Raw genomic sequence first — 22,987 nt, forward strand, 5'->3', positions numbered from 1 at the left:
CGGGACCCGTATTCCCGAGGCGCGGGAGTGGATGCAGCACATACCGCGGTGCCTGCGACCGGCTCACGGTGCGTCATCTATAATTCGGCCCCTCTTTGGAACGCAAACGCAGAGCCGAACCCACCGGGCGTTTCCGGGTGTGACCCCCGGCCCCAGCCACCCGAAAAAGCCACAGTCAGCAAGGCTGTCATTATTGAGCCTCACCCCGCCGTCCCCCTCCCTTTCCTCTTTGACTCGGACGCCCCGCGGGGAGACAGAACTTTCTGGAATGCCTGGCTGTCTCCTCCCTGCCGCCGACACTAAAAGCTGTTGCAGGGAGCATTGTGAGAGAGCGCACAAAGAGCCAGGGGCCACGAGAACAATTAGCCCCCCGGAGAAAGTTCTTCAGCGTCACCTGTTCAATTATTGATGCCACTGCTCTCAGTACCGAGCCAAGTGCCGGACCGCGGAGAGAATCCGCGTGTCTCAACAGGCGTTCCGTTGGCCTCCTCCGGCTGAACGACTGGCTCACGCTCCCAGGGGCCTGGAGGAAGGCGGCGCGTCCCCCCCCGCGTCTCTCCTTCTTACAGATGCCTGGAACAGTGACCGTGATGAATTCCAGTGTTTACTGAAGCCTTGAACAATTTCCTTTCCTGTGTCTCCAAGCTCTGTGAGAAAGTGTGGAGGAGGACAAGAGCCCCACACACACACACACACACACACACACACACACACACACAGACAGACAAGCGCAGAGCAGCGGCGACACTGCATTGATGACTGAGGAAATCCATGTGGATGCAGACACACACGGTGAGGGGTGTTGTATCAAACACTCCCTTCAGTTATCGCTGCTCAACGCTCCACCTGTTTACACACCTGTTTACGCACTCGATGACGGCAACTGCTCACCGAGAAGAGAGCGACCGCTGACTCGCACGCACGTCCGAGCCAAGTACTGCGACGCAGGTCGTTGGGAAACGCAATCACGCTAGATGAATTACTTTGAAAGCTCCACGACATGACTTGCGCAGAGATTTGTGGAATCCAGCTGCCTCAATTTAGGCTCTGCAAAGCGAAGAGTGTACTGTCATTGCCAAGAGGTCAAACACGCAGAAGAGCAGGACCTCGCAATAATGGACACCAGGACACCCGGTCAGACACGATCCACAAAGTAACAACAAGTTGGGACAGAAAGGAAGGAAGAGATGTGGAGAAAGTGGGGCACAAAGTGGGGCCGGACATGATGATGTGAGTGGAAGAGGAGCGGGACCAAACATTATCTGTGTAGCTGCTGGTCACCTTAGTTAGGATATTATTATATACAGTATATTATAATAAATGGGGTGCGGTGGCGCAGTGGGTTGGACCACAGTCCTGCTCTCCGGTGGGTCTGGGGGTTCGAGTCCCGCTTGGGGTGCCTTGCGACGGACTGGCGTCCCGTCCTGGGTGTGTCCCCTCCCCATCCGGCCTTACGCCCTGTGTTACCGGGTTGGCTCCGGTTCCCCGTGACCCCGTATGGGACAAGCGGTTCTGAAAATGTGTGTGTGTATTATAATAAATATATATATATATATATATCTATATACACACTAGTCTCTAGCAGTGCAAAGTCTCAACTGCACTCTCTTAGCTTACAGCTGGATGCCAGCACCGCAGTCCTACAAACGAACTTATTTATTATAAACAAAGTGTACGACACGGACGGACAACGTCACGTGGGGCGGCCGCTGGGCGCTCGAGCCAGCGAAGCCTCGCCGAACGAGGGAGCGCCGCTTGGCCACGCCCACCGGAAGGGCGCTCCGACTCGGGTGGGATGCTGCTCTTCTTCTGCCTTGTGCGCGTCACACACGTCACTTGCACTGCGGGCTCCGGCCACGCAGCTGACCGCCGAGGGACACGAGAAAGCGCCGTCATCTCCACTTGTGCAGCCCCTCTTCTCTTCCCCCCGTCTCTAATGGTCCAGTCCGAACGGAACGGGAACGGCGCCCGGGGAAACGCCGCGCTGCGCGGGACGGGCTCCGGCTCCGGCACTGGTTCGGGCTCGAACGCACGCGCGTCGCACCATGGCATGTTTATGTAACGCGAACGGCACAGATCGAAGGAGAATAATATTGTCAGTGTCAACAGTGCGGGACGGTGTAAGTTACGGAGACTGCGGCGGCGGCGCCGCTCTCTCTCTCTCGCTCGCTGGCAAAAAGCGGTAGGTTAGGGGCTCGAGACTCGCATGGTCTGACTGATCTCCGTCGCGAAACGGAGTTTAAACGAGGAGCGCCGCGCACGGCACGCGCGTGAAGATGCGTGCTCGTGGGATCACTCGGCAAGGCGAAAAATATCCTGTCCTCACATCACACAAAGTAACATAAGTCCCGAGTACTGTAGAGTGTGGGGGGTGTTGTCCAGAAGCACGGGTCCCCGAGCCAGTCCAGTCAGTGTCCACCGCCCTCCGCTCCGCTCCGCACCGCTCCGCACCGCTCCGCACTCACCTGGCTGCGCTCGAAGTTCTCCTTCTCCAGCTCCAGGCTGCTGGCCCCGGGCCGCCGGATGAGCCCCTTGGGGATGGGGTTCGAGACCTGCTGTATAGAGCTCTTCACTCGGTCCATGGTCCACGGCGCAGCGGGCAAAGTGCGCTCCTCCTGTGTCCGGGATCGCCGACCGGCCTCTTCCACGGCGCCGCGCGATATTCAGCTGAATATGAACAGCATGTGCCGCGCGTAATGTGGTGGTGGTGCCGCCTCTCCAGCTCGGGGTCCGATCTGAGCTCCGGACAGCGCAGAAAAGAGTGTCCCGCAAACTCCTCCTACAGCCGCTGCTCGTGCCCGTGCCCGTGCGCGCGCGCCTCGTGTCGCCCTTTGTTCGGCCAGCGGGGCTCGGTCCGAACTGCGCCACATGGAGACGGGCAGCCGACCTGCGGCTTGTACGGCTCCTTCTCTGGCCCCCGCCACAACTGAAACACCAATTTTACAATAATAATACAGTATGTTACTTTATTATTTCATCCACTTTCTTTAAGAATGCATTTTCTTCTTTTCTTACTTCTTTTACTTTATTTTCATTCATCCGGCGATTAGCACATTTATTTTAAGTGTGTGTGTCAAGTGGATTATTCTGTACAATTGACTGCCTTTCGATTTTGCCATATTTTTAAAAGAAAAACTGTAGTTATTAAATATCGCGTTAGAAGGAACCGCACTGTTGGCAGTTGGTGCAAGGAACTGGTAACACTTTATAAATGTATGTAGGTTAGATGTGAGGACTTTGACCGTTAGCACGATGTCCTCCTATGTCATGGTGTCTTGTAAAGATCGCGCCTTTACCGGACTTCCCCAATAATAAAACTGCTCTTCAGAAGTGTGCTTTTTACTTGGTTTTTGGAGTCTATGGAGAACATCATGAATTATATATCGCATTTATGAAAGTTTATGATTTGTTGTACCTTTTTCGGATATGTTTCATGTATGAGGATGTGTGAAGACAATAATAAGAAATTATAGTAGCACTCAATGCTTGATTATAATTCTGCTAAAAAGTTTTCATTGATTTGCATTTTTTCTGTAACAGCTGAGTTTCGGATTACCTTATATATAGTAGAGGACCATTGGGTAACATCTGCAAAAGCTCCAAGTATATTTTTAAGAATAGTTACTGTATTTACATGATTTTATTATAATTTAATTTTAATTTTGCAGTGGACGGAACCTACGAACAGTGTTCTCTTCGTGAGCTACGTACAGACAGATGCCCGCGCTTCTTCTCGTCCTGAGCTACGAACACGCGTAGGCTTCGTGACCCTCGAGAGCCGGAAGTGCGCCGGCGCGGCGCGCACTGCATTATGGGATATTACAGTGAAGTGGCGGCGCGGTGCCGCAATGTCTCCCAGAGAGAAGTGGTGGCTCGCCTTTCTCTCTCTGGTCGCGTTTAGTTTGACGCTCTGCTTCGGTCCGCTCTTTCTCTCCGCGCTGCTTCTTCTCGGTCTCTCCTGCGTCGCCTGCTTTCATTACAAGAGCGAGTGGCACGTTCACCCCGTGCTAGGCCCACATCCTCGGGTTCACTTGAAGGTCCCGCCGGGCCCGAGGGGCTGGCTGCCGGGGAGAGACGCCAACGGATTGCCGAGCCGGGACCGTCTCGGCAGAGTTGCTTCCCGAGACGCGGCGGCGGCGGTGGCGGTGTCGACCGCCAGCGAGAGGCACTTGGGCGTTTGCCACAAAGACGCTGAAAGCAGCGACTCGCCGGCGTTGCTCAGTCCCCGGGACTTTCTGATGGGGAGCTACCTGGCCAAGGCGGACGGTCCGGCGTTGGGCGGGACCCGGGAGCTCCGCGAGCGGCTGAGCCGACCGAACGAGGCGGCGGACACGCCGAGGAGGCGCCTTTCCTTCGGGTCGGTAGCGGCTCCAGTCCCTCCCGACCCGTTCCGTACGCGTTTCGTGTGTGTGTGTGTGTGTGTGTGTGTAACCGCGTGGGCCGGAGCGGAGGGGCTCCGATGATTCCCGCTGGGCTGGAAGATAATTAATTTCCCTCCAAAAACTCAAATGTGGGACGTGCTTTTCTCGTCGTCGTCGTCGTCGTCGTCATCATCGGCAGCAGTTTCATTCTCTCTGTCATCATCATGATCATGTCGTCAGTAATTTTACATACTTCTGACACTTTCTCCAAAGTGACTTACTGTTATTTACCCATTTATACAATTGGGTAATTTTACTGGAGCAGTTCAGGATAAGTACTTTGCTCAAGCCAGGCCCCAGGTACTCCAGCTACAGCGGGAGGTGGAACCTTCAACCTTCGGCCCGGGTACGAAGGCAGGGGCTCTAACCGCTGCGCCACCGACCGGCTGCTAACAGTCACCTCTTAGCGCTTAAGTTAAAATTGATGCCGGCCGTTTAGGGGAGAGCGGGTGGACCCTTTCCCTCGGTGTTGCCATCCACATTTGATTCCCACCTCTTGCTGCAGTACTTAACCTGTTCTGATATGGTAAAAGGGTAAACCGCTATAAGTAGTTTTGCAGAATGCCACAGAAGCACAGCAGGTAGCGCTGCTGTCTGAGAGGGCGTTGGTTCAATCCCCACTCGGTCTGTGTGGAGTTTGCATCTTCTCTGTGTGGCTTTCCTCTGGCCACTCTGGTTTCCTCCCACAGCCCAAAGACATGCTGTTCAGGTTCCCTATAGTGTGTGAGTGACAGGGAGAGAGAGTGTGTGTGTTTTCCACTGATCTATGGATGAGTGCTCCATTGTAAGTAGTGTACCCATAGATCATCTAAGGCGTAACCGTTCACGCATCGTAACTCCAGGAGCATCCCCAGATACAACCTTTATTCAGCTACTACTCTGGCATTGTACTTGCTTATTTGTGTATCTTATAATATTTAAAAAAAAAAAAAAAAAATTGTGGGAGGGTATCAGGATTTGTCTATCCTGTGTTTTATGCACCTGCTGGAACGATGAACCTCGGTGCAACAAGTGGTAGGGAACAAACTAGGTTTGCTTGAGACTTTAATGTCCGCAGCTATGTCTCCTCTTCTTAATGTAATGCATAAATTGTACTTTTGCTGAGATGTACGTCGCTTTGGACAAAAGCGTCTGCTAAATGAATAAATGTAAATGTATCTCGCACTGTAAGTCACCGCAGTGAATAAGGTGTGTGGGCTGATGACACTACATAGAGTTCATTGGAAGTTCCTTTGCGGAAGAGCGTCTGATAATAAATGTAAATGCAAAAAAAGTTAATGTAAACTATTTGCATTTTCACATCATTTTTGTGGTCTTGCTGGATTTTGTGGGAAGTGTTTGTTTTTTTCTTTTTTTTTGTTGGGCAGCTGGTAGCGCAGCGGTTAGAGCTGTTCCTTTTGGACCCAATGGTTGCCAGTTCAACTCATCTACAACTGCAGTACCCTTGAGCAAGGTACTTAACCTGAATTGCTCCAGTAAAATTACGCAGCTGTATAAATGGGTAAATAACTGTTTTTAACGTTGGAAGTTGCTTTGGAGAAACGCATCAGATAAATGGAAATGGACGCTGTAGTTCTGGGCATTTTCAGGGTGTGTTGTGATCTCAGCACCAAGTTTAGAAATATTTTGTCACTTAAAGTCCTGTTTTGTAGTTTTCATCTGACTCAAGCGCAATGATATAATTTGATTTAATAAATGGAATTGGAATGATATTTTCAGACTGAAAATAAATTGGGGGATAGATGTTCACGTGAGGTTACACTGAGACCTGTAGGAAACGGATTTTGCATTTCAGCCTTTATGAAAACACACACACACATTTTCAGAACCGCTCATCCCATACAGGGTCACGGGGAACCGGAGCCTACCCGGGAACACAGGGGCGTAAGGCCAGAGGGGGAGGGGACACACCCAGGACGGGACGCCAGTCCGTCGCAAGGCACCCCAAGCGGGACTTGAACCCCAGACCCACCAGAGAGCAGGACTGTGGTCCAACCCACTGCACCACCGCACCCCCCTTTATGAAAACTTCACAAGGAAATTAACTCTTATTCTTTAAGCAGGGAGACCCTCGGCACGGTGGGGAAGCTCATGGTCAGCCCGCAGCAGACGGGTTCCTCCGTGGTTGGAATTCTGCCCCCCCCGCCTCAGCAGGATGGCTTTCGGAAGAAGAACTTCCTGACTCAGCGCAACTCCCCTGTGCTCCACAGCCCAGTCACCGTGAAGACACCGGCCCTGGATAAAACTCGGCCCCAGGTGTAAGTTCATCAGCCTGCTCTAGAACATCTTGTAATGTCCCATGTGACACTTCCAGCAGTCATTCCTTTGGTTACCTCCTTTAATACCTGTCTGTACGAGGCTTTGCTCCATTTTCCCCAGTTAACTCTGTTTAAAAACTTGTTGCAAGTTTGTGTCGAGCTCCTTTTGTTGTTTTCCACAGTTTCGACCACTTGATCTCTCAGTCTTCAGGACTGGGTCCGCTTGCGGATCACTCCTCCCCAGAGGCAGTGCCGAGTTCACTCAGGATGAGCCGGAAGAGAGAAGTGGACAAAGTTGAGGACAGGAGCTCTGCTGCTGGGCACTTGAGCAAGAGAAGGTAGGAAAAGAGACGAGAGGAGATGGAAAGAGTTAGTGCGTTCTCCCTCTGTGTCGTCACTTAGTGGAGAGGTGCTGTTAATGTTGAGCAGCACTAAAGTAATCCTTCATCTCGTACTCCCTTTACCAGTCCAGCTCGATGGCTCTCTAGGTCTTCTTCTTCACCTCATATCCATGATCCTGGTTAACTGCTTTGGAAGTAGTTGTGCTTATGCTACTTTTACCTCCTCATTGTAAGTGTAGTGAAGTATAAACTAGTTTCTTGTCTTACAAACATTTGAGTTACAAATTTTCAGCTCTTTCCCCCCCCCCCACTTTATTTTTCCATTGTTTTTTCTTTGTTGTCTAAAGTTTCAGCCTGTTGCACAGCAAACGTGACGGGTGTTTCTGTGGCCAGCAGTGAAACGGGCTCAGAATGCGGCTCTAGGGTCACCTTGATTCAGCTCTCTTCCACAGTGTTTATAGATTACCTGGGGTTCATGTAGATGATTAACAAGATGGAAATCGTTGCGCATGGCTATGTGATGAATTGGTCTCCGATCAGCATTAAGTAGGAGTTTGTTTACTAAAAGTATTTTATGTTCTGTCATTTAATGTAGTCCTTAATATTTTAATTAAAATTGACCTCTTAGAATTTTTACAGTGACAATATTCAACACGTTTACAGGGCTTATCTCCCTAAGAAACTAAGGGATGCCTCTATTATTTATTATTAAGCTTTTGTTGATTGTACAGATTAGAGGTTCTTAGCCTCTTCTGGGCCATGTGTCTCTTTAAGGATGTAATGAAAATCCAGGGCTTCCTCCTAGGAGAAAATAAAATTGACAAAGTACTGCACTGATGTTATTTCACTGACATTTGATAGCCTTCACATAAGTAGACAGATAAACTTTATTGATCCTGAAGGAAATTGCACAAGGCTACAGCAGCACTCATACAATAGCGCAGTGGCAGAATTCACAAGTAGCAGACAGTGTGCATAAAAAATAAAAGGGGGCGGCACAGTGAGTAGTGCTGCTGTCTCACAGCACCTGGCTGATGCGAGAGAACGTGGGTTCGATACCCACTCAGTCTGTGTGGAGTTTGCATGTTCTCCTCATGTCTGCATGGGTTTCCTCAGGGTGCTCTGGTTTCCTCCCACAGTCCAAAGACATGCTGTTCATGTTCCCCATAGTGTGTGAGTGACAGAGAGTGTGTGTGTGTGTTCCACTGATGTATGGGTGAGTGACCCAGTGTAAGTAGTGTTTCTAGCAGTGTAAGTCACCGTGGTGAATAAGGTGTGTGGGCTGATAATGCTACATAGAGTTCATTGGAAGTCACTTCGGAGAAAAGCATCTGCTAAGTGAATAAATGTAAAAGCAGCAGCGCTTGGCTGGACCAGTCGCTTGCTGACCAAGTGTGTGCACTTTCGAGACCAAAGTGTGGGGGACAGCTTTAAACTGTTCACGAGTGTAGTAACGTCACCACCAGATGTGATTTGTTCCACTCCTGTGCTGTGCTAGCATCCTTGCTCGAGCCCGTAGTTTGTTCAGCGGTTGGCGGCTGAGCCCTGTTCACAGAAAAACCCCAGTGCTGCTGCAGCTGCACCCCTGGGGTAGAGCATCCAGAGTAGCACCAGTAAAACCATAAACAAGTGCCACAGCTGTTCCACATTTATTGTGAACAGAATACACAGAACATCAGAGCGAAGACTGCTGGTATAGCTGTTGGCAAAACAAAAGACACAAAATACAAAACATCACTGAAGGAAAGCGTGTGACAACATTAACCCTAAATAGCATGTAGGACTGAACACTAAAGGGATCACAAAGTATTGCTGTACCCCACGGCAGCGATGTGGTGCCACACTTGAGGGGGTTTCTTAGACAGTATTAACATTGTTTAATTTTCCTAAGCAGGCCTATGATTCTCAGAAACCCTGAAGGTCATCCGCAGATCCTGGGTTAAGACCCCATGGTGTAGATAAGAACTGAAGGTGGCCAGATGCTGACAAGTGTTGGTCGCTCTCATGTGATGTCCTAGTCAGCGATCGACATCAAATAGGAGGTCAAGGAAATGCCAGATTTCCTATTTACAGCAATTGGAAATGAGTTTCTTTTATTTTTTTTCTATGTATTTGAAGTGTTACACTACCCTTTATTTCTGGGATAGGCTCCAGACCACTTTGACCCTGCGCTGCACAAGCAGTTTTTGATGATTGGAAGTGTCGAGAGTATTTATCATAGCTAATCGGAGGTTATTATTGCACGTTAAACCTTAAATGTAATGACATCTGTATTATGCAATTAACTTTCAGTGGGCGGCAGCACAGTGGCACAGTCTCACAGCGCCTGGGTGGTGCAAGAGGATGTGGGTTTGATCCCTGTTCAGTCTCTGTGGAGTTTGCATGTTCTCCCCATGTCTGCGTGGGTTTCTTCTAGGTGCTCTGGTTTCCTCCCACAGTACAATTAAATGCTGTTCAGTTTCACTCACAGTGTGTGAGTGATGGTCTGTTTCACTGGTGTATGGATGGGTACAGTAAGTAGTGTATCTGGCAGTGTAAGTCGCCCTGGTAAATAAGCTGTGGGCTGATAACACTGGGAGTTGGTTTGGAGAAGAGCATCTGCTAAATAAAGTAATGTAAATGCATTGATTGTGACAAAGTGACTTTGTAGTTTGGTACAACCTTCTGGTCCCAGTTGGGTTTATAAGGTGAGGAGCCAGTGTTTTTTTGGGTCAGTTGTGTGTTGGAAGTCTTGATTGCGTTTATTTCAAATGTTAAGTTTAGACAGACATGGTGTGTTGGACCCGAAACAATCTGTTTTCCAGCCCATATCTGGAGCATATGTGTGTTGATTGAGCTGCGTTGATTTTATCTGATTAAGAAAATGTTCCCTTAAAAGCAGAACAATAGTTGCGTTAATCTTGTACTTTTCAGTTGTTACAAAAATGTTGTGTCCAAAGAAAGTGTTTGTGTGCTTTTAGCAGAGACACCTTTGGCACAGAGGCTCGGTTCACTATCACCCCGCAGCGACGCTACCCCCTTCAGCAGACCGGCTCCTACACGGTTGGAGTTCTGCCCCTGACTCAGCAGGGTGGCTCTCGGAAGAAGAATTTCCTGCCCCAGCGCAACTCCCCTGTGCTCCACAACCCAGTCACTGTGAAGATACCGCGGTTGGATAAAAGTCGGCCCCAGGTGTAAGTTCAACGGCAGTTTGAACTCTGTCTGCTCTGAAACATTTCGTGATGTCTGAGATGACAGTTCCAGGAGTCCTTTCTAGTTGTCAGCTTTTTTAAACCCCTTTTTAGAAGTCGAAATCATTGCTTGTAAGTGACTTTGCTTCCCTTTCCCCGGCAAATTGGATTTATGGTGCCTTAAAGGGTTTCCTGCAGCAGTGCTTTTGTGTTTGTTGCTGAAATGCATCTTCAGCCACCTCCTCAGTTTGCCATAACTTTAAGGAACGGCCATCCGTGTCTTGAGCTGCTTCTGCTGTTCTGCGCAGTTTCGACCGGCACATCTCCCCTTCATCCTCTCAGTCTCCGCGACTGGGCCCCCCCGCCGATCCCTGCTCATTGGAGGCTGTGCTGAGCGTGCTCAAAGAGAGCCGCAAGAGGGAAGTGGACAGGGTCGAGGACAGAGCTTGTGCTACTAGCCAAAAGAGCAAAAGAAGGTAGGAGATGGGGAGAGCTGAACGCGAGTTCTCCCACCGTGCTGTGTCGTAACGCTGAGCAGTAAGTCTGACACTGAATGTGTGTTTTAATACCTTAATGCCTTTCTTTCTTCAACACGTTGCTTTGGTTTGGATTCCAAACTTTGTGTAAAATCTCTTAAAGGGGCACTTAAAGCACCTGTCTTTTGTTGTTGGTTCTTATATTGTTCTTTAAACCATAACTAATGAACACACTTCTTGGAATGAGCTGTCTCCTGGGAAGACCTGATTAACTTTCTAATGAATCACTGTCTTTTACCAATATGCATAGAGGGGGAACTATTAGTATACCATATTTGGTACAATGTAGTGTAGTTTATGTGTGATCGAGGTTGTGCTTGACATTTTTAAAGTATTTTTTTTTGCATACGGCTTATAATGCATATAGGGAAAGCAGGTGAGAGAATAATAGTAGCCTCCTGTTCACTGAGATGTTGTGGGCTAAGTGTGAAGGAGCTTCATCAGTGAGGAAATGCACCTTTTTTTGTGCCATGATTTAACGCGTGTGGACGCATGCGGTGTGGAAGTAGTCTTCCGGCCTTCGCTGTGCAGTGAATGTTCTCTGTCTCCCAGCCGCCACGAAAGCACTGGAAGCTCCAGTTCGGCCGTGGAACTGCTCCTCGCCAACGGGGCCCCCTCCCAGCTGCTGCCCAAGTGAGTGACCGCGGTGCTGCTCGGTACCAGGCATTGTGAGGCCGCACTGTGCCAGCAGCTGCTTGCTCAATGCAGGACTGTAATGTGTTCAGCCGAGTGTGGTCGAGTTTCCTGTTCACGGTCGCAGTTAATTCTCAGCAGAAGTTGTGCTGTTAGGTGCAACTGGCAAAGGAAACTGGCAACTTTATGACTTTGCTCCCTATGTTTGCTTCACAGCGGTAACTAGAGCTTACATTTACATTTATTCATTTAGCAGACGCTTTTGTCCAAAGCGACATACATCTCAGCAAAAGTACAATTTATGCATTACATTAAGAGAAAGAGACATGGCTGCAGACATGAAAGTCTCAAGCAAACCTAGTTTACCTACCATTTGCTGCACCGAGCTGGCAGATAAATGTTGCCCTTTGTCCATATCCTTTTCCTCAGGGCTGGGAACCTGAAACGAGGGCTGAACATGTCTATGGTGGAGGAGTGCTCGTTGAAACGGTCTCGCACCTCTTCCACAAGCTCTGGGGGGTCCAGCCTGACTCCCTGCGGAGTTCTCAGCTCGGCCCGGAACCCAATCCGCAGCTCCTACAGCTCATCGCTGGGTTCTACTCAGGTACGCGGCCTTCCCTTTCCTAAAAGGCGTATCAAGTTGCCTATAGTTAGTCAATAGCTCGATCTGCAGAATTCTATCAGGCGTTTTCCCATCATCACTGAAAACTGCCATTAAGTCCCTCCTGAAAAAGAGAAACCAGGATGCCACCGTGCTTAACTACAGGCCTATTTCAAATCTCCAATTCATGAGTAAAATTGAGGAAGGTAGTCTTTAATCAAATTAGTTACTTCCTCATAGTGAATAAATAAGTCTGAACTGTTTTCAGTCTGGCTTCCATCCACACCACAGCACTGACACTGCTCAAATAAAGGTAATAAATGACATTCACCTAAATGTGGATTTGGGTAAATTAACTAGTGCTCAGCGTGTCTGACACTGTTGACCATAAAATACTGTTAGATAGGTTGGAAAACTGGGATGGCCTGTCAGGAACGGTCCTTAAATGGTTCAAATCACATGTAGATGGCAGGGATTGTTTTGTCACTATAGGCAATTATGAGTCCAAATGTACCACCATGACATATGGAGTCCCTCAAGGGTCAGTTCTGGGGCCTCTCTTATTTAATCTGTATATGCTGCCACTGGGCCAAATTCTTGAAGACAGCAAAGTAGCTTATCATAACTATGCAGATGATCCATTTACATGTATTCATTTAGCAGTTTTCAAAGCGATATACATCTGATAGAAAATACAATGTGTCCATTACATTAGGAGAAAGAGACACTTGGCTGCAGATGTGTGAAAGTACAGTTTGGTTCATATGGTGAAAGAAACTATGTACCTCACGCTAGTAGCTGCATAAAACTCAGAATATCAACGATTCCTGATCACTTTCCTACTGTGTTTTTTTTGGTACCCAAATCTACCAGATCTATTTAGGTCTGTTGGGAAACGATTATAGTCCAATAGATTCACTGTCTCTGTGCCTCCAGAAAATAAATAATTGGATGCAACAGAATTTCCTCCAATTAAACACAGATAAGACTGAAATAATCCGTTTTGGTAACGAAAGAGACTCAAACTAAAAGTTTTCCTGCACTCTAGGGCCCTAAAGACTACAGGACAGGTCAAAAATCTCGGTACAATACTAGATGAGGACCTTAATTTCACTATCTATATGAAAGCCATAACTAAATGTCTTTATCATCTTAAACACATCCAAAATCAGGGGTTGTCTCCCTAAACAGGACCTAGACAAACTCACACATGCATGTGTCTCCAGTAGATTGGACTACTGTAATGCTCTCCTGACTGCTTTTCCCCAAAAGACCATCAGACAACTTGAACTCATTCAAAACGCTGCAGCCAGAACCTTAAGAAATACCAAGAAGGGTAAGAGAGGACATGACTCCAGTTCTTAGATCCCTGCACTGGCTCTCTGTCTCCTACAGAATGGACTTCAAAATCTTACTTATTGTTTATAAATCACTAAATGGTTTAGTCCCAAACTACATCACCGATATGTGTGAAGAGTATAAGCCCGGTACTGTACATCACTTAGATCAGTAGGGACTGGTCAGCTACAGGTGTCCAGACTTCAAACAAAGCTAAGTGAAGTGGCATTTAGTCATTATGCTGCCAGATGCTGAAATCTCTTTCCAGTGAATATTAAAAATGCCCCAAATGTTACTACTTTTAAGTCTTTACTGAAAAGTTTTGTCTACTGCTTGTACATAATTGATTTTTTTTTTTTTACTTTCCTTATATGACTGGTACTTTTAATGTTTCTTCTTAAATGTCTTAATATTTTATACTATATTTTAATTTTGGTATTCGTTCCTAATTTATAATTTTACTTATGTGTACTTTTATTATTATGCACTTCATTTACTGTAAAGCTCTCTGAATGACCATTGATTGAAATGTGATATAGAAATAAAATGACTTGACTTCCTAGCTGTGCTTCCATAATCCTGTGTTTGCCTCTAAATTGATGGACCTGTTTTCTCTGGCAAACACATGAAAACAAAAGTCCCTCGGCACTTTAAACTGTAAAATAATTCCTTTACGTTTGTTCACAGCGCAAGAAGGCCTCCGGTTGCTCTCCGCTTTCGAGCACCGGCTCTTCTCACTCGCAGACCCCAGAAAGAACCTCCAAGAAGCCCAGGTACCAACATGCCCCGTACCCTTCTCCCATGGAAATGGTGTAAAGGACAGTTTTCATTTATTATATGGCCTTATAAAGCCACAGCTGAAATGGGATGACATTCTTCATTTTGGAGTTTAAGGTGCAGCTGATAACTGACATGCCTCCACACGGCTCATCGGATATTTAGATGTCTGTAGACGGAAAAAGGACACACAAAGATTATTTTACCCACATTACCTGTTAAGTCTTCATATGATACCTCATCTGTCTGTGGATGTGTGTTTATGCAGATGTTACTTTTTTTTGATGTTAATCACATCAGTCTTTGGTAGTAAAGCAGCTTACATGGAGTCCTAACTGGTCTTTTTGCTTGTTGTTTGGGCGCAGGGAAGACGAGGTACATTCACCCAGCTCTCTGTCTACACTGAGACCTGACAGCACAAAGATGGATGATACTCCAGCTCCAGGTTTGTGACGAAACTCTTATTGGAATGAGAAGCGGTTGCTCTGCCGGAAGTGAACATGCATTAGAATGTGCACATACTGCCAATAGAAGTACTGTTGACTTTTTCATACGCTGCTGTTATGTCATCCTTAAAGGCTCTAACTCGTGCTCGTATTTTGGGTGCTCTATTTGTAGGGAATGCCGCGCCAGCCCCCAAGGCTCCTGCTCCGGCAACCTCCTCAGAGTCTGGTGGGAGTGAGGGGACGCGCAAGCGTAAGATCCAGCTGGTGTCGAGTCAAAGGGGAGACAGAATCTCTCTGGTAAGTGACCTATGCTCAACAGAGTTTCTCCCTGAAAGTGGCAGGAACAGAGCCACCAGCCTGGAGTGGTTTGCTTTTGGGGTTTCCAAGACCGAAGTAGAACCGGAGCAATTTTGGATGTACGTTAAGGACCTCTTTTTTTGTTTGCGTGTCTAGCCTCCGCCCCCTGAACTGGGCTACACTGTCACAGTGAAGGACTTGGACTTGGAGAAGAAAGCGGCACTCAGTAGGATTCAGAAAGTTCTGCAGGAGCCAGGTCAGTATCCTGGGCAGCTCTGCCTATGGCCTGCCTTTTACCTCATGAGGACTGCTGAGAGTGCCAGACTCCAAGTGGTAAATGTGACATGGCGTCGGGAGAGTAGAGACCACCGAGACGCCATGGCTGCAGGATCGAGTCCCAGAGTCGATAGCGACACATCATGCCTCTGCTTTTCTGAAACGTGACTTAACAATGTTAAGCTACTTATGCTGATTTACCGATTTATACAGCGTGGTGGTTTTTACTGTATAAATACAGAATAAATACACTGCTCAAGGTACTCCAGTAAGAGGTTGGCTGCAAACCTGCTAGAAATTAACTATAAAGATGAAATCAGTAGGAATTTTGCACTAAGCACTGATGCCTTGAGCGAAATGCTTCCAAGGTTCCTCATGAACTTCATCATTGCAGAACCTGTGAAACCCACCCCCACCCCCATGGTCCCCTCATTTGCTGAGCCAGCATCCAGCACGGCGCCGTCTGCTCCCACTGACCCGCTGCTGAGAGCCCCCGTTCCCATCGTGTCCACAGCCGCCCCAGTCTGCAGTGCTGCTCTGCCCCCCGCAGCCAATGTGGGGCCCGCACTAGCTGGCACTGGCAGCCAAGGGCCAACCTCTGTTCAGGCTGGTGTGGCCCCTGGCTCTGGCAGCCCTCTCCTGGAGTGCCTAAAGATGATGAACAGCCCAGGGGCCAGTCCTGCCACCTCCAGCCCTGCAGGTATATACATGTGTGGCTCCAGCCATCCTCCTGCAGGATACGTGTACATTTGTTCATATAGTTGCATACAAACACCAGTTATTATCCATTGTAAGTAGGACTCGGAGACCTGCCTGGTGTAACAGGAGTCTTACTGCAGGGTTTCCCCCAAGTTCCACCGGTGTGGACCTTTTTTCAGATAACACAGATGTTACTCTAAGAAGTGAAACCAATGCAATACCACTATGACCCTGTAAAAGGTACAGATATTACATGAGCATATTAGCTTGTTACAGGTTAGGATAATACCCCAGTGTCCAGGTGCGTTCACTCATATGGCGGAGCTCCTTCAGATACATTTAAAGTAATAAAGTAATGGAGTTTTCTGGAGCAGGTGGTTATGCTTCCGAGTGGTGATTGTTCATTAATAGCAGCGCTCTCATGTGGACAGCCCCCCCACTATCCGCAGTGACGACAAGCTCCACGGCCCCAAGTGCCGCGTCCTCAAGCAGCGGAGCCGTGAAGTTGGAGCCCATCGTAACGACAGCGCAGCCAGCGGTGCAGCCCTCCAGCTCGGTGGCACCCCCCAGCTCTGCGCAGCCCCCCAGCTCACTAGCCAGCTCTGCCTTTGCCCAGGTGCTGGCCCAACCCCTTCAGCCATCAAGCAGCAGCCTTACTGCGGTGGGGAACCTGAAGCTTGGCCTCAGAATCTCCGCACAATCGCCTGCCCCCACGGTAGCCCCTAGCAGCGGCAGCAGCAGTCCTCTTCTCACATCTGCTTTTAAGCCCATTTTTGGGACCGCTGTCAGTGGGACACCATCCTCCTCCACGAGCACCCTGGCCGTCCCTGCCTTCAAGCCCATTTTTGGGGGTGGCACAGATAGCCCCACCTTCGGGCAGCCGGTGTCGTCGGCCCCGGCACCAGCCCCATCGTCTGCTGCGGACTCCTCTGTGAATGGCCCTTCCCTGTTTCGCGGCCTGTCTGGCGCCCCTGCAGCTCCTGCCCCCACTGACCCGGCGCCGGTCAAATCTCTCTTTGGAAACTGGAGCTCGACACCACTCGCCAGCTCAACTCAGCCCACCTCAGCCACCAGCACTGGAGGCATCTTCCAGTTTGGTGGTACGCCAGCTGCTACTGCTACTGCAGCGCTGTCTCTCAGCAGCACCAGCACGACGACGGCCACGACGTTTCAGTTTGGGTCAGTGGCCACCACTGCTGCGGCCACGCAGTCGTCCCTCCCTGGGACCTTCACGTTCGGCCAGTCTGTTGGCTCCTTTAGTGGGTTCAGCACAGCTGCCCCGACCACCGCGGCGACTGTTCCGGCTACAGCTACAGCTGGGCAGACTGCCTTCAGCTTTGGAAAGTCCTCGTTCAACGGCTCAGCCCAGGTGGCCAGTTCTGCTCTGCCGGGTGCAACCAAGCCATTCGATTTTGGCGGGGCCAACAGTGGCTCGACCACCTTCCCATTCGGCACAGCAGCCTCCACAGCGGCACCCACTTTCGGGACTCCCAGCAAGCTGGCGTTTGGTGGCGGCCTACCGGTCTTTGGGTTCGGCAGCCCGACGGTCCCGTCGGCAACGCCAACCTTCGGTTCCATCACTCAGACTCCGACCCCTGCGCCCCACTTTGCTTTCGGAGGGGCGACATCCACCCAGCCCGGTAGCTCTGCGCCCCTTCAGAGCACTGCTGCTCAGCCAGCCACTGGAGGCTTCAACTTTGGAGCATCCCTGTCAGGAGGCCAGTTTGGGGCGCCGTCCTCTGCCAACCCGACAGCGCAGGCATCAGTCTTCACCTTCGGGGCTTCGAACACCCAGGACAACAAACCGGCCTTTGGTGAGTAACGGCAGTAACGACTGATCAGCAGCCCTGGAAAGACACTGCAGCTGATCATCAGTTTACAACGTTGATTATTTCTTGGAAATCTTTTTTTTTTTTGTGATCATTTGGGAAAGGAAACAACAAATGCCTTCATTTGTATTGGGGAAAATTCTGGCTCATTCTTTTCAGGACCCAAGTTCACCCAAACATCAGTCAGATACACCAAGAAATATTATTGCAGTAACGCTGGAGAACAATTATTAAAATTCCAACCTCTGTTGTTTAATAATTAATAACTAATGCATGTAACCGTCTCTCTGCGTACTGTATGTATTTATGTATGTAGCGTATCTATGGGGAAGAAAAGGGATGGAGTATTGGACAAAGTATCACATATAAAAGTTTATTCTTGTTTTATCATTTATTGTGGATGTACTAAACAGCTAGTTGGCTAAATAAATCTGAGAAGAAAGGAGGCAAAGAGTTTAGCTATAGTTTAGTTAACATTTCAAATTAGTCACTTTTTCTTTTTGTCCCTACCCCACAATGCTCAGCACAAGCCAACACCCAAAGAAACGTACAAACTAAAACAGTGTTAATTTCCACAGTGTTCAGCACCAGACAGGTAAACATCGGGCTGCTACATGTCATTTGGAAACGGTTCTGACCGCAAGTCCTGAAATTTTAATGACTCCTGTGCGAACTGAAGTGTTCGTATGTGTGGAAAATACTGGTTGAAAATCAGATTTAAAGGTATAAATGACTAATGTAATGAGTGAAAATTCATCCTTGTAAAGTCTGCAAGTTCAGGAATGGGTGTATTTTATAGATACTTTATTTTATTTATCATGAGGATTACAGCAGTGGCATCAACATGTTTCACTTACTGTCGTGAATCATATGGGTTTATGTCCTTCACCACTGAGCTCTTCTCCAGTTACAGGACTGTCACCCCCACTCCATGGTTATGTCTGAAATAACACTGAGTCATTCTTCCAGCGTGCAGCTTTGGAAATGCAAGTGTAAACATTATCGGCAGTAAGTCTGCAGTGACACCTGCCATGTACCTGGCTGTGTCGCTCTGGGTTCTGCGTTTATCCTCCTTCCACAGCAGCCCCACGCTTTTGCTTTTAAACAAGCCTCTGTTGAATGTGGGGAATGTAGAGTCGTCTCTGGCCTCATCACACATCTGGAGCTGTTCCTCATGTCACCGTCACTCAGGGTGCTCCTGTGTCGCGTCTTGTTGGCAGCGGTGCACCGGGTGGAGTTTACCAGAGTGGATCCACACCCTGCCATTCTTGGCCTGTCCTGGCAATTCTGTCCTGTTGCTGGTTCAATCTTTAGGGTCAAGGAAAGGCTGGAGAGCAATCTTAAGACACTCCTGAGCATAGCAGGCCCAGCTTGTGGTGGGCCGGTGGGCCTTTCTGCACGCTCGCTGAATGGTGCTCCGCTGAAACACGGCCTTCCTGAAATGTCCTGCATTTGTAATGCAAAGTAAACTCTGCACAAGTTGAGGTGGTCAAGTTAAATGCCTGGTAAAGTATTTTGAACGCGGAGCCGCCCACGTTGTCACTGGTAGCGCGTGCCTAGTATGTGAGCGTGGAGAAGCACAGGATCTGCTGCCTTTCTCTGTGCCCTTTTTTCTTTACTGTTTTAGCGATTAACCTTGTAGGTATGTGTCACTTGGCGATGGATTATTCAGACTTCCCAGAGACTGGAGAGCCGTGTGGCAATTTAAGTGCTCGTCTACAGAAAGGAGATATGTCCCCAACTGTGGTGTTCAGGCTTTTTGGTTCTTCAGTCCAGGCCCAGTTGCAGGAAAGCTGAATGACACCTGTCTTCTCCTGTGTCTTCTCCAGGAACGTCGAGCCCTGCTTTCGGCCAGAGTACTCCAGGTGCTCCTGTTTCGTTTGGTATTCCAAGTACACCAACGCCAAACTTCAGTGGCCTCGCACCATCACCCTTCGGTATGCGTAGACATTTCTCAGCAATTTACCCGGTGTCTCTTTTGGCTGACCTTGTGTTTTATGAGGATAAAATGGAAGTTCTTGAAGTGCTCGCTTCTTCTATTCTGTCTTGTTTCCCTCTGTGCTTGTTGACAGGCTGCAGCTGAAAAAGCACAACAAGCTTAAGAATCGGTCTTATTTGTATATTCAAGTCACACATTCAGTCCTCCCTTTCACTTCTCTCTTTTATTTAGCTTCCCTCCTCTTAGTGCTTCTGTGGAGTATGAGTGTCACTTACAGCTGTAGGGGATGAGATGTGCCACGGGCTGGCTCCAGATGTTCGGTGTAGTGCTCGGAGAGCTTCCGAATATTGGTTAATGACCAATGAAAGTGTCACTTGCGTCCACAGCTCGCAGCAGCCGCCACCGCGCATGAAGTAAAGAAAGGAGGAGCAGGAACAAGTGAGCAATAGTCTGCAGTTGTGGATGGCGTTTTGCCACCTCAGAAGTAGGAATCGTCTGGCAAATAGTTGCACTAACTGAGCGAATGCAGTGGTGCTCAGAGGCTTCCATCGAAAGGCTGAGTGATGAAGTCGGTAGCCCTTCTTCCGGACATCTCTCTCCATCTCAGACGCCAAGAGTATAGGGCGAGTCACCCGGTGAGTGACCCTTGACCCCCATCAACAAGTACAGAGTAGACATTAACTAACCTGCTAGCCTGGCCGTAGGGTGCAGACATCCCTGCGTGCTGTGCACGTCCACTTTCTCCACAGTTTTCTGGCTTCACAAAACTGGCACCGCATGAGTTCAGGGTGAAGGTGGGACCATGAATCTCTCTGCACACAAAGTTAGTGAACGTGGAGAATGGTGGGAATGGAACCTGGTGGAGAAGCCTGTGCTGGGAGCCATAAGCCTCCCGTTTTTCCTGTCTCCTCTGTGGCAGTTTCTCCATGATGGGATTACCGCCTCATTCGTTCGCAGGGGAGCGTTGCTGCCGATCTCCAAGAACTTGAGGAGCGCTCTGCCATTGAAGTCCTGCGGTCAGCCTGCGTATGTGGACGGTCGTTCCGACACCGTCAGCACACTGCTCTCACCTTTTTTTCTTCTCTCTCCCATCTCTGTGCTCAAGGGGCCTCAGCCGCTGCCTCCTTCTCCATCGGCTCGGGCTCCAAGCCCTCCGGCGCCCGGCAGAGACTTCAGGCACGGCGACAACACCCCAGGAAGAAGTGACCTGCAGCTGATTTTGGAGCCATCGCCCGATGGGCCGAACCGAGCAGCCGCCACTCCGCTGCCCGTGGCTTGTGGTTAACGGCTCTTAAGCTCACATATGGCGGCAGAATGCGTCTGGCTTTGTCATCTCCTGTCTTCACCATTGTCACTCTGCAGCAGTGCATCACGTTTCCACTTACTCGATCGTGTCTGCAACATTCATGTGCGTGCGAGGGTCAGCAGCGATCGTTTGTGTTTCTCCCCAGCGTCCAAAGCAGGATTCGCCCACCACTTGAGTGAAATGTTGTTGTTCTGCAGCACCACAAGCACACATTGTGGTCACAGCGTGTATCAGTGAGATCTTAATGAGGAGACTGAGTGCTTTATGTGTATTTCTAGAACCTAGTACCTGGTCCAGGGCCTGAAACTTTCAAGGATAACGGAATGCAAAATATATTTTCCACAAATAGTGTTTGCGTTTGTGTGAAGCATTTTTAACGTTGCAGCAGAGGCCCAAGGTATCTCCTTTTACACCTGAAGCCGCTCAGATCGCGTTCGTGTCTACAAGCTCTCCTGGGCCACCATCGCCACGAGCGGCTTTCTTCTAGACTACCTCCAGCTCCATCTGGCTCTGCACCAGGGCTCTCGCACAACGGAACAGCAGCCTGCTGCCTGGTGCTGCTCATTCCCAGCATGCACCTCTCCTCCACCACTGCTTCACTGGGATGCTGTCCTTGGACAACATGGAATAGATAGAGCAGTTTCCTTGTAGTTAAACTACTTTTTCTTCCTTTTTTCGGGTGTGCAGTATGTCTAGTGTGCTGCTGCTGCCGCCGCCCCCTCCCCCCCCCCCGCTCAAGTCCCACCCAGAGAAATATTTCTTATTTTCCATATTTGTCTGTCTCAGAGAGTCTAGTTTGAAGGAAACATGCAGTGAATGGCGGCATATTGGTAGTGCCGGACATGGTCTTAACTGCAGCGGGAAGGGGGGGGGTCCATTTCAGGAAGTGCGAGCTTGGATATAAAAGTGTATTTTATACCTTTACTTTCTTAACACGGTTTTAAATGTGAATGTTGGGTTTCTACAAACTGTACTCAGCAGCTTGTTTGTTCACAAGATTGAGATGATTGTTTATGTTCAGTTTTCCGAGTGGGCAGGGGCGCTCTATAACAGCACATTGTATTAAAGGTGATTAATGTGATTTTACGTGCTAGCTTCCCATAGCTATTGGCAGTGTTTATTCAAGGAAAGTTACATTTACTACTCTGTATAACTTGAAATATTTCAATTACTTTGCACATACTACTTTAAGAGGAATACTTGTATATTTGCCTTAGTTCTGTGACACGAGAAGAGCCTTCAGTTGCTCTTTTTTCCCTTTTTTTGTACTTTTCATATAGACAGATTTTCCAGTGGACTAGTCAGTTGCTGACTGTACAAACAGTATGAATGTAGTATGTGGGAATGATTGGCTAAATACGGGCAACAAATGTTCCAATCAAAACATTATTTTTGTACTAGAGCAGGTTGCCCTTTAAGATTTCCTTCAAGCTTGGCTCACTGGGGCAATGTTTACAAAAGAGGATTTTTGTAATTCGGATTCTCTTTAGTTCTGTTTGGAAGAGTCCGCGAGCGTTGGTCTTGTTTTCTAATGTGAATAAGCACCTGCTCAGCCTGCTGCCTGCGCCATGTGTGTGTTTGCAGTGCATTCATCCTTGAACTCCTCTCCCTTCTGCATATCAGTGCTTCTTTCATGTTTATGTCCTATAGTGTGCTGCGCTCTGTGCCGCCCCGGCTTCCAAGGCTGCTGAAGTGCAGTGCAGATCTCGTGTAGCACACGTCACTGCGGCAGGTGTGTGTGTGTGTGTGTGTGTGTGTGTGTGTGTGTGTGTGTGTGTGTGTGTGTGTTTCTCCACACCACCTTCCGTGGTTACGTTGGCTTATGTTCACATCACACTTGAGAGGTGTCACCTGGCTGTTTTATAGCAGCAGCAGGAAAAAACCCTTTTATGATGCAGTGATGCCCTTGAGAGACCAGTCGAGAGAAGATGCTGGAAATAGACATGAAGCAGACAGCTGTTAATACCAGAAGCTGGATCTTGAAGCATCTCTTGGATTAAATTGAGTTAGATTTGCTGCTATATACGTAAAATACTGTTTCCAGGTTTCACTTTCTAAATGCTGGTATCGAGGGATGGGGAAGTTCCAAGATGTAAACATTTTAAAGTTTGTTGGCTAAA

At 48.7% G+C, this 22,987-nt stretch overlaps 2 protein-coding genes across 9 annotated transcripts in view; one reads left to right on the forward strand and one right to left on the reverse strand.

Moving 5' to 3' along the window:
- The window catches only part of LOC108924784 (huntingtin-interacting protein 1-like), a 37,135-nt gene extending 34,534 nt beyond the window's left edge, over positions 1-2,601 (reverse strand). Inside the window, exon 1 of the mRNA XM_018736341.2 lies at positions 2,466-2,601. Within this exon, the coding sequence (XP_018591857.1) occupies positions 2,466-2,582 (117 nt within the window). The 5' untranslated portion in view covers positions 2,583-2,601. The remainder of the gene's footprint in view (positions 1-2,465) is intronic.
- Positions 1,792-22,627, forward strand: LOC108924783 (nuclear envelope pore membrane protein POM 121-like). Of its 8 annotated transcripts, none has more exons than XM_029250104.1 (16): positions 2,926-2,956; positions 3,669-4,357; positions 6,482-6,679; positions 6,862-7,017; positions 9,981-10,193; positions 10,499-10,666; positions 11,279-11,359; positions 11,789-11,963; positions 13,986-14,071; positions 14,441-14,520; positions 14,694-14,818; positions 14,975-15,074; positions 15,489-15,794; positions 16,225-17,607; positions 19,452-19,559; positions 20,667-22,627. In XM_029250104.1, exons 2-16 carry the CDS (start codon positions 3,849-3,851, stop codon positions 20,765-20,767), a joined length of 3,789 nt encoding a protein of 1,262 aa, XP_029105937.1. In that variant the 5' UTR covers positions 2,926-2,956; positions 3,669-3,848; the 3' UTR covers positions 20,768-22,627. The 8 variants fall into 8 exon arrangements, 7 of the variants coding, with proteins under 7 accessions (XP_018591854.2, XP_018591855.2, XP_018591853.2 ...); XR_003797543.1 differs by lacking the exon at positions 2,926-2,956 and adding an exon at positions 19,948-20,196 and having other exon boundaries at positions 3,034-4,357; positions 20,667-20,744; XM_018736338.2 differs by lacking the exons at positions 2,926-2,956; positions 3,669-4,357 and adding an exon at positions 1,792-2,015.
- Positions 22,628-22,987: the final 360 nt, after the last annotated feature.

The sequence above is a fragment of the Scleropages formosus genome, chromosome 3 (assembly GCF_900964775.1).
Source record: "Scleropages formosus chromosome 3, fSclFor1.1, whole genome shotgun sequence".
NCBI lineage: Eukaryota > Metazoa > Chordata > Actinopteri > Osteoglossiformes > Osteoglossidae > Scleropages > Scleropages formosus.